This window comes from Colias croceus, chromosome 14 (genome assembly GCF_905220415.1).
Source record: "Colias croceus chromosome 14, ilColCroc2.1".
Classification (NCBI taxonomy): Eukaryota; Metazoa; Arthropoda; class Insecta; order Lepidoptera; family Pieridae; genus Colias; species Colias croceus.
The window spans coordinates 8,035,219-8,049,801 of record NC_059550.1 but is presented as its reverse complement, the minus strand read 5'-3'; the positions used below and the strand labels follow the sequence as shown (position 1 = coordinate 8,049,801).

Genomic DNA, 14,583 nt, shown 5'->3' with positions numbered 1-14,583 from the left:
AGACGTTTCGTGTTGTGAACGAATGGTCGATAACATTATGGTGTATCTATGAGTCATTCTGGATTGTTATCCCATGTTTTTATTGCTATGGAGTATCGAGTATAACTTGATATTGGACTAGATGATATTTTATACATTAGAATTGGTCAGAACCAATTAATTATTCGATAGAGAATATAATCTAGAACAAAAGTTGATTGAGTTATTCTTATTCACGCAAAAACAGCTGATCGAGATCATATTAAACTTACGTACTTTTTATCATACGGTACGGGTACCATGCGAGCGTCGCCGCATGTTCCAGCTTATACTAAGAATATACATCTAGGTACCAGATATATTTAGACATAACCATTTATTTTTTTAATGGAAGAACATAAAAATAGGTGGAACATAAAAATGGAAGAACACTCGAACGGTGAAGGAAAACATCGTGAGGAAACCGACATGTCGAAGAATTAAAAAGTTCGACGACATGTGTCATCCGCCAACACGCACTTGGCCAGCGCGGTGGATTATGGCCTGTACCCTCATAGGAGGCCCGTGTCCCAGCAGTGGGAACGTATATGGGCTGATGATGATGATGATGATGATAAAAATAGAACCTTTAACTTAGCTCACAGAACAATTAATTTCAAAGATGAAAACAGCCGCAAAAGTAATTTCTAGCATCACAGTAGTTTCATTTAGCACCAACAGCTTTAATTACAAAACGGCTTCAAGTTTTAACCTTATTAATTCACGACCTGTACCGTTACAGTCTAGGAAATAAAATTGAGAGCACAAGAAGCCTCAGGGGAAAGTGTTTAATGAAATACTGCCGCGATTGAAACCACTAGCCGTGAGAAATCTAATATTTCACCTTTTTTCCCCGTTACGTGATGAATCGAATATTCTTTGGATTTCTGTTATAATTCTAAGGGTTGATGTTTGACTAACCATATTTCATTTTGTTGCCGAATTTCTTTCAGTAGGTAAGATATGTACCATAGATATTAAGACTTTTTAATGCCTGCTTTGAAAGTGTCCCACGGAATTTTCAGTTAATTAACTTTTTGCTTATCGCATTTATAAAGTGATAAGGAACAAAATATATAATTAATCTTTACAAAGGCTTGATTTATGTAGGAAGAAAAAAACGATGACGATACTTAATTAAACTATAATTAAAAAGCTTTTAAAAGGAACTAAACACAAGGCTCCATAGGAAAATCAAAGTGATGAAATTTCCATCGTAAAAATGCCTATCGCTCGTGTAATTAGCTATTCAAAGGCCTTTCCTTAAGATCGCAATTAATTTACAATTATTACAAAGAGCGTAGCTTTATTAAATAAAATATTTTGAGGGCTATTCCCTGTTGTAATTTTGGTAAAAATTTTCTTTATGAAAGTTCAGAGAAGTGAAAGGATAAACACATTATTCTGTGGGTGGGCTCTACTTGAGTTAGTACCTACATAAGTATTTCGTATCTAGAGAGAATATTTTTATATCAATAAATAAAATCGCCACACCTTAAAATTCTTATCACACTTGTATGCGTTAAAATAAAATATTTTTGGTGTTGATTGTACTTTTTTGTAGAGGTTTTAGTCGATACGGTTTATCAAATTTTAGTCTGCATGTAAAGTTTCGTGTTTATTAAGTATTGCATTTTTGGAAGTTTCTTAAAGGTACAATTTTAATTGCTGGTATAAATACCTTAATATAAATGCAAAATGAAAGGTAGTCTTTTTCTAAATATAAATGAGAGATAACAATGAGAACGCTAATGAAGTAGATAATGATTAAAAAGAAAACAATACTGTTCTAGAGCAGTTTTCTTTTTGTTTTTAATTAAAAGCAGCTGCATTCGACACAAAAACAATAAATATATAATGGAACAGTAGCCATGTGGTAGCCATAATATTATTACATTTATAAAACATGAAATTGTAAAATATAAATAGAATAAATGTCCGGAATGTAACCCAAATTTCCTGCAATTTCATCCTTTCCTGGGCGGGATCATTTTGGCCCATACAAGAAAACTACGTAAATTTGTGTACTACCGAATCTAGCTCCAAAAAAGGTTAAGTATCATTATGTTCATAAATATTCATCATTCCCTCGTTACTGGAGCTCAGTCCATGTTTTAATATTAAACGCACTTAGCATAATTTTAGTGAAACGCATCGATGCTTTGAAAAAGAACGTAAAATGTCCTCGTGATCTTCGGGATCATTCACCCCTCAAAGAGGAACTATATCCCTGGCCTTTGAATTTTTAATAAATAGACTGAGAGCTGGAGGGTAGATTTCTTTTGATATGTATCGAAAGAATATAATAAACTTTTTAAAAATTTGTTTTATTAAGGGCATAATGCGTTGATTGAATAAATAAAGCTGACACCTGCCAAACAATAGATAATTATATTATGGTCAATATTAGAAAATAACTAAATTAATTAAATCACAAATAGTATGCATGGAAAAGACAAAGTAAAACAACGATTGTATTGTTGTGCTCATTTTGAGCGTATTTTTATTTTTTTAATAGCTACTATGTCTCAAATATATATTCCAAAACATTTATCTCATCAATTTCCAAATAAATAAATCCATAAAATTTTAACCTGTACGTAATAAATAAATAAATATAGTTCTTTCACCGTCATCTCCGACACTATACTTTTTATAGATATCGATACACCTAAAGTTACTTCAATGCGGGTGATGATTGCACCATCTTCCTAGATTATGCCACAAATCTTTTGTGAAAAATACATTTTCAAGGCAGATAAAACTGTATGCATAAGATGGTTCAATAGGGGCTTGAATAAATACATAGAGAAGACCACTGATGCTATCTAAAGTTAAATGTTTGTTTATTGTTATTCATTTGTAACCGAAATTGAAACTAAGCAAAAAATGCTTTAAACTATTCAGTATTCATCATACTATTGAATCAGATACAAAGTACTTACCGATAATAAAAAAAGACGTGTGGCACTCGGGGACTGCCGCGGTAAAGCTATTGCATAGCATGCCTTCAAGCCACACCTCCGAGCCCGTCGGAGTGGGGAGCGTGAGGTTTTTTCGTTACGGAATTTCTCGATTCAGTCCCCGCGCTCAAGGCCCGCGATAGAAGCTATGCAATTGCTTAATAATATAAGGATTTTCAAAGTCTAACACAAAACAATTGCAGAATCATAACAAATTTTACATAGGTAGTTAAATTTGCTATGTATGTGCACACATGCACATCTACAGTTAGAACGGCCGGACAGAATTTCATATCTTTATTTTCATTTGTGCATATACAACTTTTGGGCTTGTTTTCTCCCAAAATATTCATCTGTTATAACTGAATATAAGTACGTATAGCATTAAACTTCTACAATTTACTAGAAAAACTCACGTAATTCCCCTGCAGTCTGTTTATATTAAAAGGAATACGTTCCTCGAGCTACTGAAGAACAGTAATTAATATAACACTGAGCGGAGCTTACAGGAACTTTCGAGATTTTTCTATATTCTTGAGAGTACTATGATCATACTTTAATTAAACTGAAGCTGCTTGTACGTGACTAGTTTTAAAATAAACAAGAACGTGTGTTTACTGTTTGCTATAAAAATTAAACTGAACATAGTGAAAATTTCAGCTAAAATTTAATATTGTCTTTTCTTTGGCAAAAATTAAATCTTGTAGATGAGACATAAAATGGGTATTTACCTATCTTACAGGTACATGCATTACATTATCAGTCTAATGAAAATTAACCATAAAATAAAATATAAATTCGAGATATTCTTTGTGCTTAGTCATTCGTTAAGATTCAACCCTTCTTTAAAGGTAGATAAGGAAACACTCTCTTTAATTATGAAGATCAAAGAGGTGCCGCAGTTAATTAGCAACTGCGTTCAATCAAGAGAAATAATTACTTCGTATTCGTAGATAGCTAATTTTAAAGCTTGAAGTTAACGCATTAATACAATTGCACACATCATTCCAAGCTCCAAATAAATGTTGTAACATAAAGGCGTAAAATAGATACAAATATATGAGGGTACTTGAAGAGGGTAATTTCACGCATAATGTAACCCGTCCGGATGCGTATACTTCGGCATTCGTCATCCGACTTCCGAAAGAGATGGACGTGCTGGAAGGTTTTCATGTTAAAATAAATTTATGGAATATTTTGTGTCATACACTGGGTTCTGCTGATGAATATGAATCGCACAGAATTTTCGTTAAATGATACAATGTCGTTTAATTGAAAGCGAATATGACCATTCCATGAAGCTGAAAATTTATATTATAATAATTTAATTTTATGCGTCAGTGTTAAGTTATTTGATATGTGTGATATTTATCTGATAATAAATTATCACTAATGTTGCGTTAAAAATAGTTCATTTCTTAAACATTAGGCTAATAGATAAATGCAAAGAACCTTTACCAAACATTTCCGATTTTATTCAGATACCATTCAACTCTGCAATTTCGTTAGCATTAAATGTATATTTATTCAAACTCCATTTTGTTTCGAATCTTTCGACATCCGAGCATAAGAAAGATTTCACTCTTTAATTTACTCTATGATTCGTATGTAATATGATTACGTTTATGTTAAGACATAATTTTAAAATATTTTGATAAAATAAAGTGAAGAGATTTATATTTATTTTCAATAATCTATTTTTAAAATTTGTTTGTATACTATCCGGAATCATTCAGCATTTATAACTTCAACAAATTGTCTCGGTTCCAAACAAACCCTCGATAAAAACCAGTTCGTCCCAAACTTCGTAACTATTTGGATTCTCACCCTCAGCTCATATCGAGGACTTGACAGGGGCCAATGATACATATTTATCTAACAATATTTATGACCGACCTGAAACGAGTTCTGCTTCATATTTAAAGTTGGGATGGTTTATGGGATTGTCACACTGAATGTATATGTAATAGTCATGAATAAAACAAAAGATAGATTTATAGAGCGCGTGTAATCCGATTTGAGGACACGAAACGAAAATGAATTATTGACGAATATGTCTAGAAAAGGCGAAATTACGAACAAATGGGAGATAATTATTCTGGGACAATGAGCTTCTCTCTGTATTATATACCTTAATATAGAGTAAGAATAAGCAACCTTTATTACAATTACTATAGCCTTAATTGTATCTTTTTATTTTGGGTACTCGCTCTTTTCAATATTTATACTTAGCCTTCTCTTCTTTAAAAAGAATAACAATCATACGAAATATTTCCTTTCACTGGTAAGAAGACATCCATTTGCGGTAATTACTTATTTCTACACATGGAAATTTAATCTGCAAGCATACATTACGAACGGCGCGCTCCTTTCAAATCTAGCGAATTTTGCACAGAGACATGCTACACAAAAAATATTTCCCGATATTTAATATGTAGGTTACATTTTATCACAAAACCAGTTAAGCACACACGACACAAATTTGTCCCTTCAAGATATTATCGAAACCTTTTTAGGGCAGTCTCGTCGAACCTCCGAGTGGAACATTTATCAAAAAATGGAAGACTCGAGAAGAATTTATGGGCAAATTCAACGATAAACTTGTAAGGGAATTGCTGATGTGAAAATCGAATTGTTCTCCTATTTAAAGGAAATATGGGCAACTAAGGGAAAGACGACTATTGTCAGAATTCGCTGAGAATTTTCGGATTTTTCTTCTATTTAAAACTAGGATAGTTTATGTTCGATCCTTCTGTTACTAAGTTACTAAATCATAGCATTATTTTTTTTTCTAATATAAGTACGGTATGTTAGCTATTGATGAGTGAGATGACATTAGTAACCCGCGTCTTCAATCACGATGTATCTGGATAAAATGTAGCAATTGTGCAAATCAAACAAACCTTCACGTAGTGAGAGCGTGTAGGACTTCTTGGGCCATCATCGCTTTGTCGTGTGATACGTTGGCACATTTAACTTTACAACACAAGTAAAACTCCAAAACTGTGTCAAGAGAGGTAAAATTTAACTAAGCCATAACCGTTTAATGCCCGTACTAGACAATTTGCCATTACTCATACCGTAAAAGGCGATATAACAGGTAACGATAAAAACGCACATAAGGGCCTGCTTAAACCGGTGCAAGTTGACAGGACGCAGGTGGCTCGCCCGACGAATTATACCAGGAACAGATGTGGACAATTTATAATGGGGATACGTCTTTTTTACCCCACTTCATGGACGGGTTATGTTCTTTAGGTGTGACGTCATTAAGTCGATAAAAGTAAAGTCGAATTATTAAAGGTTATGTATACATGTACCTACTTTTCTCTATGATGAACATTAAAGAATTTTTGTTTGTTTGTTTGTCAATTCTAAGGGAATAAAGTACTTGCAATTGTGATGTGTTGTGGTAATAACCGAGAATTTTATAAATAAGAAGGTACTAGATAGAGCGCCTTCTATAGAATAGGGTTTGTCCACACATACAGATAAATGGCGTGCTTGTCGCCATATTTCTAAACCATACGAATATTAGCGATAAAAAGTGTGTTTTTCTTTAGATATTACGCTATAATCTGAACTGCCATATTAAGTATAATACTTTTAACCAGCTCATTCGTATGTAATAATCTTATAATACATAGTTGTATACTAACACGTGTATCCATACACCTGACTAAAACATTCAACAAAACAGTTTATTTAAATTTTTATTAAATTGTACTATAAATGTATTTCCAATGCTCCAATGCATATCTCAATTCGAGAGGCCCGTTAAACACGCCGTTATGATAATTTACTATAATAGCGCAGATAAATTGGGAAAGCCCATTTAGTTCTATAACGGTCAATAGGCTATTTGAATGAACAAAGAACTGTTGAATGACAAATTTTTATAGGTCTGCTATAAAAAAAAAACATTTTTTGTACATTTATTATTTAACGGCAAAACTGTCTACACTGTGGAAGAAACGATCTTCACATTCATAGCGTAGTTTAGGATGAAAAGTATTAAAGTAGAGACATGCTGGAAGCCTAGTAAACATTTATTCACAGGAGTCATATACCTATACATAGAAAGATCTCTACACTTTTTTCTTATTATCTGAAAATTAAACAAAAAAAATTCAAATTGAAAACATCGTTGTTTGTGGGAAAATCGTAATATTAATAACACCATAATTGCATGTCGATTACGAACAAAAACGAAACATCCTATTTTAAATGCTTGATATTTCAGTTTTAACATCGCGGAAACCACACTAGAAAGGTGGGCAAAATTCCAAACGTACATCAATTACACATAATAACTGCCGACATACAGCTTATTATACACCGTGAAATCACCATATCAAAATTGCTTCCTGATTTCAGTCTGAAACCAAATTAGCGTTACTATATTACCCTCTAATACGACAGGTGCAATTTGCATTTCCTTTCATCAAAACATGAACGTACCTACAATAATTCATATAAATGTCGTTTAAATCAAACATTTTCTTGATTTAACCATTCTAAGATTCTAGACGATCTTCGTTCGTGGCTCTAAATCTTAAAATAACGGCTTTTCGCGACGGGGGCGGCCATCAAAATCCCTTTCTATGTTTAAAATAAAAATTTAACAGAACGGCAGTTACCTTTTATGTGTTTATCTCGGTTGCACTCTGTAATGTAACGTTCACGCAATTATAGGGGTTTCGATTACTTTAGAGTTTAAGGCGCCATTTCCTGTTATATTTGTATTATGGAAATTGGTAAGTAAAAGGAATTTTATGCGTCTAACTGAATAATAATTACCTAACTTAATTTACTTACATTGGTGAAATGGGATTAGAAGTAGCATTTAAATATTTTTTTTTATTATTAATTTCCGAATTTTTTTACAAAAATTGTTTGGTTGTGCCTTGCTTCTGTTCTAGGTCAATCACATCATTTTCATAGCAAAAACCTTAGGATAACCTACGAATTATTAAAGGTTAAATTAATTTATAAATTTGCATTTATTGAAACCTCAACAAGATGGAGCCGGTTTCTATTACAACAACACAGCTATGTAAATTATTTAGCTAAAATAATACAACAGCAATTCCATTACTGAATCTAAATTATCAATCTGCGTACATAGAAACAGAACTTTATATATTACTTACTAGGTTTCCGCCCGCGGCTTCGCCCGCGCAGTCAAAGAAATACCCGCATAGTTCCCGTTCCCGTGGGATTTCCGGGATTGCGTCATTTTCCCGGGATAAAAAGTAGCCTATGCACTTTCTTGGGTATCAAAATATCTCCATACTAAATTTCATGAAAATTGATTCAGTAGTTAAGGTGTGCTTGAGTAACAGACAGACAGACAGAGTTACTTTCGCATTTATAATATTAATATAGTATATATAGTATGGATATGTTTGTGAATTCGAAAACGATTTTATTTTAGGTTAAAAATAAGTTACATACAGCGCGGGTAAAGTTCTCAAATTCTCAAAATCTATTCAACAGTAAAGTAGCAAATATATGCCTTTGCAGAGAAGTATACTCGTTTTATTTCTAGCTGACCTCTTCGCCTTTTGTAAAGGGATATTTTTGCCCTTTTTGCAACACTTTTCAATCGTGGAGTGGAGCTATTGATCGTAGCGCGATGTTAAATAGCTCTCCTCGATAAACGAACAATTCAACATTAAAATATTTTTTCAAGTCGAACCGTCGCTCGAGTAGGTACTACACAACTTTTTAACTTTATAATATTAGCATTATTATTTTTTTACAAATTTTAAAACCATGTAGGTAATGTAGTTTTTTAAGTTCAATTAATTTTAAACTGGCAAAAGATCAGCTGATCAGTTTTTTTTTATTTTTTATTTCGTCATTTATCCAGCTTTGTAAAACTATTTACTCTATTATTCAAAAATATTTAGATAACAAGAACCCATTTAAAAGTATAACAATAACCATATTACATCATAATAGTTAACTGATACAATGCGTATTGTTCACACATCGGCCTTTTCATGGATAATACTGTAAGATGTTTATTTTAAAACGCACTTGTTTTTAAAATATATCAAGTATAGCGTAATTCGATTAGGATTATTCTTTCCATTTCCAATTAACAAACAACACTTACCTATTTTACGAATTTTAACTCGTATTTAGAAATACTAACAATGAGAACAGATTTTATATTAAACAATAATTAAATCTATACGAAATATATAACTGAGTTGAATTGCAAATGATAACCACGAAACAGTGAAAATGAAATATGCAAAAGTTAAGCTTTTTGCCCGCTATCCGGCGACAGATTGCGTCTAGTAAAATTCAATTTTTTAACACCTATTTCCCATTTACTAGCTTTTGCTCGCGGTTTTATTCGTGGACTTTATATGCAAGAAACTTACAAGCTTGATACTCCTTATTGTGCAGTCGTTTAATTATACCCTTAAATTAATGATATACATAATACTAAATTCATAACAGCATTTCATTCAACAGCAGTCAGCCATTTGGTTAACTGTCGAACAAAAACTGGGAACAATACCCGCTAATCAATTTAATACAAACTGGTCCACAAAGCGAGCCAATCAGCGTTAACAGTAGCTTATTATTATGGAGACCGTAAATCTTAAGCAATAAATCACATAACTATTACGCCAATTACCCAGCGGTCAGCGCCCCTAATCCTTACAAGGCCCGGAAAAAGGGCCAAGGATCGGCCCCAGTTACGCAATCATTCAAATTGATTTATTCCTTCTATAATCAGATCGCAGGAGGCAAATCGTGATAGCGGAAACACTGCTGACTGTGGTCCCGCTAAGAGACGTTTCTCATACCAATAAATATAACCTTACCAGTATACACAATAGATAGGCGTGGTACAATGTTTATAAAGGATACATGTAGATAAAGCTTTATATCTAGAGTAAATGATGAGTGTAGGTTGAACTACAAAACCGAAACATCTATTATGATGTATTTCATCGCGACATCGAAGATTATTCTTTGTGCCCTATAAAAGGTCTGACTTCATACAAAGACCTGCCCAGTTTGTAAAGCTTCACGCGCTAGCCACGAAGCAGGTGTGCAAAGAATATCCGCAATCGACTCAACACCATTAAAAGTAGTTTAAGATCTCCAAATACCGGTCTATAAAAATAAAACTTCATTTTATCGCATCGCCCTGAACGAGCTCACTTTAATGCCACTTTAACAACGAAACCTATCCAGAGCTTCGTTTCTATAATAGTTGATATAAAATTTAAAGCTAATGTGTGCAGGATTTTCATTACGAGTTAGAAATGTGCACTGCTGCCCTGATTCTACGGTATTGATCTTTCCCGCTAGAGCCAAAGCGAACTTTTACTAACTACATTTATTTTGGTCAACGGCGGTGAAGTTGGCATCATGGGTATTGAATATATAGAACATTATTGTGTTGCATGTTACATAAAATTTTATTAATTTGTTAAATTTCAGCCTGATGTAAAGCGATGAAATAATTTTATAGCTGCATAGCAATGGAATAATGTTAGTTGATATTTCGACTTTAGTGATTTTAACTTTACGTGCTCATACGTACTAGTTATTATCATCATGATCTTCTTTATCACATTCCATATTAAAGCTCGGCTTTTAAATAGTATACTTAGTATGAAATAATCAGACTTATTTATCACCTGCAAATTGCAAGCATCGCTCCCAGCGTTTATATACATGTAAGTGCCGTCATATGTAATTGAATATTGTTACATTTATCTTCATAATGGTTCGTTACCACACAATAAATCATCGGTAATCGGAAACTATCAGTGCAAAAGTGTGCATAATTTACTATGAGCGTCCCATTTTCCAATCCAAATTACAATCATTACATTCTACGTTGGTTTTGTCGATGATATTGATCGTGAGGTTTAAATATCTCGTTTAATCCTCTTTAGTGGTGACCTTATTATAGACTTCTCGTCTCTTCTGCGTTTCTTAGTGGGAGTGAGGCATTTTAAAGAATTACCAATTATAATCCTTTCCATAACTCGGTATTGCTTATCAGAGAACGGTCTCAGTACAGCAAACGTGACGCCCATCGCCTTGCCTCTAAGCAAATCGTCTCTCAAAACGATATTTTCGTGGAGGCGCGTTTTCATGTAGAGCAATAAATTGTCGATTTCCACGTTAGACAGTTTCAAGATCGCCGCGATCGCCAACTTGTCGTAATCTTCGGAATCTCTCAGTTCCACTTCTAGTTTGACACAGGCTTCGCTCGCGGGATAGATTACTTCCTGCAGCTGAAATCTATTCGGTCCGGCTCCGACCATTAAGGCGCATTTAAAGTTGGGTTGCTTGCCTACGACAGCATTGAGCCATTCTGAATTCCGTTCGAGCGCCGCTAGAAGAAAAGTCATAAAGTCGCCGACTTCCTTTTGCTTTTTGTACGTCGCGATGGCGGCCAGAGCGACTTCAGGAAGGGCGTCTATTGACCGCGGGCTGGGTCTTGGACTAGCTGGACTTGATGAATCTCGACCTGACTTCGAAGATGACTTTTTCCCAAACATCCTGCTCGATTCACGTTTGAACAAAGTCAGCACATTTCTTATTATATTGGACGCGCGTTTTTTCTGATAACGAAGAATTTTGATGAAAAAACGGAGATATTGAATGAAGTTTGGCGGTGACGTTGGTGTTGGTGTCAATATTTTTTTTTAATTTTTCAAACAAGATTTTTTTATGAATCACGTGGATAGCAACTGTAAAGGTTATATATGGTTATATACCAGAAGCCAATCTTTATATTTAAAAATGAATCGCAAAATGTGTTGGCAAGCGCATAACTCGAGAACGGTTGAACCGATTTCGATAATTCTTTTTTTATTATATTCCTTGAAGTACGAGGATGGATCTTATGTAGAGAAAACGTAAACATGTACCACGGGCGAAGCCGGGGCGGAAGCCGAACCATAAAATGAGTCATCCCTGATAACTGATTAATGAATTATAAATTAATATCTATTTTATAAATGGTACCATAACAAATAAACAGCAAAAATATTTTCGGGCATAATAGGTATATACAACACCTACCTAACTATTCTTTGATTCAAATAATATATTTCGATTTGTACTTCAATATAGAAATTTCTTTTTTATAAATAAATATCTTAGTACGATTAATTTTATTTATTTATTTATTTAAATAGGTACACACCACAGCTGACAATTTTGACTTATTATACACAAATTTAATCACAATCATGTTGCGGTAAAATGCCAGCCTAATTGTATGTACACAGCACAATTGAGGTTAAAAAAAAAATATTAAAAATTACATTATTTCAACAATTCACAGATCAAGTGAAATATTTTTTTAAATACATGTCATAAAATAAATTGAATCTAAATCATAGTACAAATAAATATCACATCAATATAGCTACAATACAATAAATCACATAAAATACAGTTAAGTCAATAAATACCTACATTACATTCAATAACATAAAAATTGAATAGGTACATTAACATCGACTATAATTGAATCAAATACATATTAATTCCAATTTTAATACCGAATGTAGGAATGCAACCTAAATATACTGTATACTGTATAATTCAAGATTTTTGTATACATTATTTATAAAATAAGTAATCCTGTCTGTGACGAAATAAGCTTAATTGAGTCATGAGTGATTGAGTGACGTTTTTCACTTAGCGTTTTTTTATCTCTATGAAATCTTTATAAGCTTACAATGTTTACAACGTAGAAGATAGAGTTCAATACAATATAATATGTATTATTAAGTGTTGTTATGGTTGTAATGCTAAATATTTACGTATATTGTAGGTAGGTATAATTTAGTAGTAGTTATTAGTTATTGACTTTTGATAATAGAGCATAGCCTATTATAATTTCAATCTTGTATCTAAAAATAAATCAAATAGGTAGGTATAACACCTTTTTAGATACTAGGTATTTGCATAAACTTTGCATAAACATTTTAACACGATAAAGCTTTTGAATAAAATGTTGAACAAAATTCCATTCAGTGAAACTCCTAACTTGTATTGGCTATGACTTCATCACAAGAAACCTACTCATGCAACCTTGGTATGGATTATAATACCTACTTAACGTGCTAAAGCCTATATGTACATATTATAATTTCATTTTTAAATTTAAATAGACTATGTTCATATTACGTTTTCGTGAATATTGTTTATATTCACGAAGTTATTTTGTCGTGCGTTTTAATTCCGTCGCTAAAATATAATATGACCACATAGGTATTTAAATTAGGCAGGTACCTAATTTAAATACTTATACAAATAAAATAGGTATGTAGAAAATTTACATTTTAAAATAAAATCTGGTGAAAGGCAAACTACCTAGTTCACATTAGTTAACCGGTAATTGCGCTGGTTTGCCGTCCAGCTTCTGTTTTCGTCCATTTGACTGACCTGCTACAATCACGTGCGTAAAACTTGAATACAAACCTACCTTCCCGCGCAAGTTTGCACTTTTTACGGTCCATAATGTTTAAGCAACAGTACTATCAACATGAAAATTTGATTTGACAAGAAGAGAGTTCAAAAAATTAACGTAAAAGTGGCCGCTTCGCATACGTGCCTTGCAGATGTCATCGCGCGAGAGAAAAATTTGCCGGCGAGAAAAGTTCATGGTAAGGTAAATCACTGTTTTAGCTAGTTTACGTAATGTTTTTGGTACGTATGTTTATTTCTAAGCATAATAAACGCAATTATAAGTGTTTATCATACTTTTTTATAATACTCTTCGAAATATTAAGTGGACGGATACTAGGTTACCAAATTCTCAAAATATTTGGTTTTCGTCCAAGTGGACGGAAACTCAAACAGCTACGTGAATATTTGTTAGGGTCATTTTACTTTATCGGACCTTTAAAATACTGAATAGTTTCTCCCGAAGTGATCTTTATTGCTATTAGTTTAGTTTTTTTGGTTTCCGTCCACTGCTATTTCAGTGCTGCCAAAATAAAAAAATATTTAAAGAAGTGGACGAAAACTAAATTTAGCTTTAAATGTTTTAGTTTTCGTCCATGAATGAGTATTGGAGTAGACAAAAATTAAATATAGCTATTCTTTTGCATTACTTTTCGTCTATTTTTACGTAAGTATTGAAAAGTTTTCTATTCAGTATCTTCCTTATAAATAATTGCTGAGGGCCAGAGTGTTGTAGGTACCTAATGTGTGAAGTAGAGTCAATTATTCGTAGCATAAATGGGGGTAGGTCAGACATAATACACTGTATTATGGCTGTGTGTGTAGGTATAATACGTTTCATTTGATAAACAAAGTATGTATTAGAATGAAAATTTTTGTTGTTAGAATGAATATTTCTGTTTTTTCATGTTATTTCTTAGTCCTGTACCCAATTATGGGTTATTGTAAATTTGCCACAAAGTTAATTCGTCACGTTTTTAAAACTCCATACATTGAAAGTAAATTCGTCACATGCCTTAAAAAGTATGTGTAAGTTCGTCACAGGTATATTCGGGTTATTGTAAATTTGCCACAAGTAGTAAAGTACCGCCAGCAAGCAAGGCAAGTGAATTATACCTGTCAGCCTGCGATGAAA

General features: G+C 32.9%; 2 protein-coding genes across 3 annotated transcripts in view; both read right to left on the bottom strand.

Moving 5' to 3' along the window:
* The window catches only part of LOC123697369 (uncharacterized protein CG43867), a 250,589-nt gene that overhangs the window by 233,645 nt on the left and 2,361 nt on the right, over positions 1-14,583 (bottom strand). The window lies entirely within an intron of this gene.
* Positions 10,150-11,679, bottom strand: LOC123697370. Its single transcript, XM_045643863.1, has one exon. It carries the CDS (start codon positions 11,525-11,527, stop codon positions 10,889-10,891), a length of 639 nt encoding a protein of 212 aa, XP_045499819.1. The 5' UTR covers positions 11,528-11,679; the 3' UTR covers positions 10,150-10,888.

What these genes read in the sequence shown, in the direction of transcription:
- LOC123697370 (XM_045643863.1), bottom strand. Translation starts at nt 11,527, where the DNA reads ATGTTTGGGAAAAAGTCATCTTCGAAGTCAGGTCGAGATTCATCAAGT.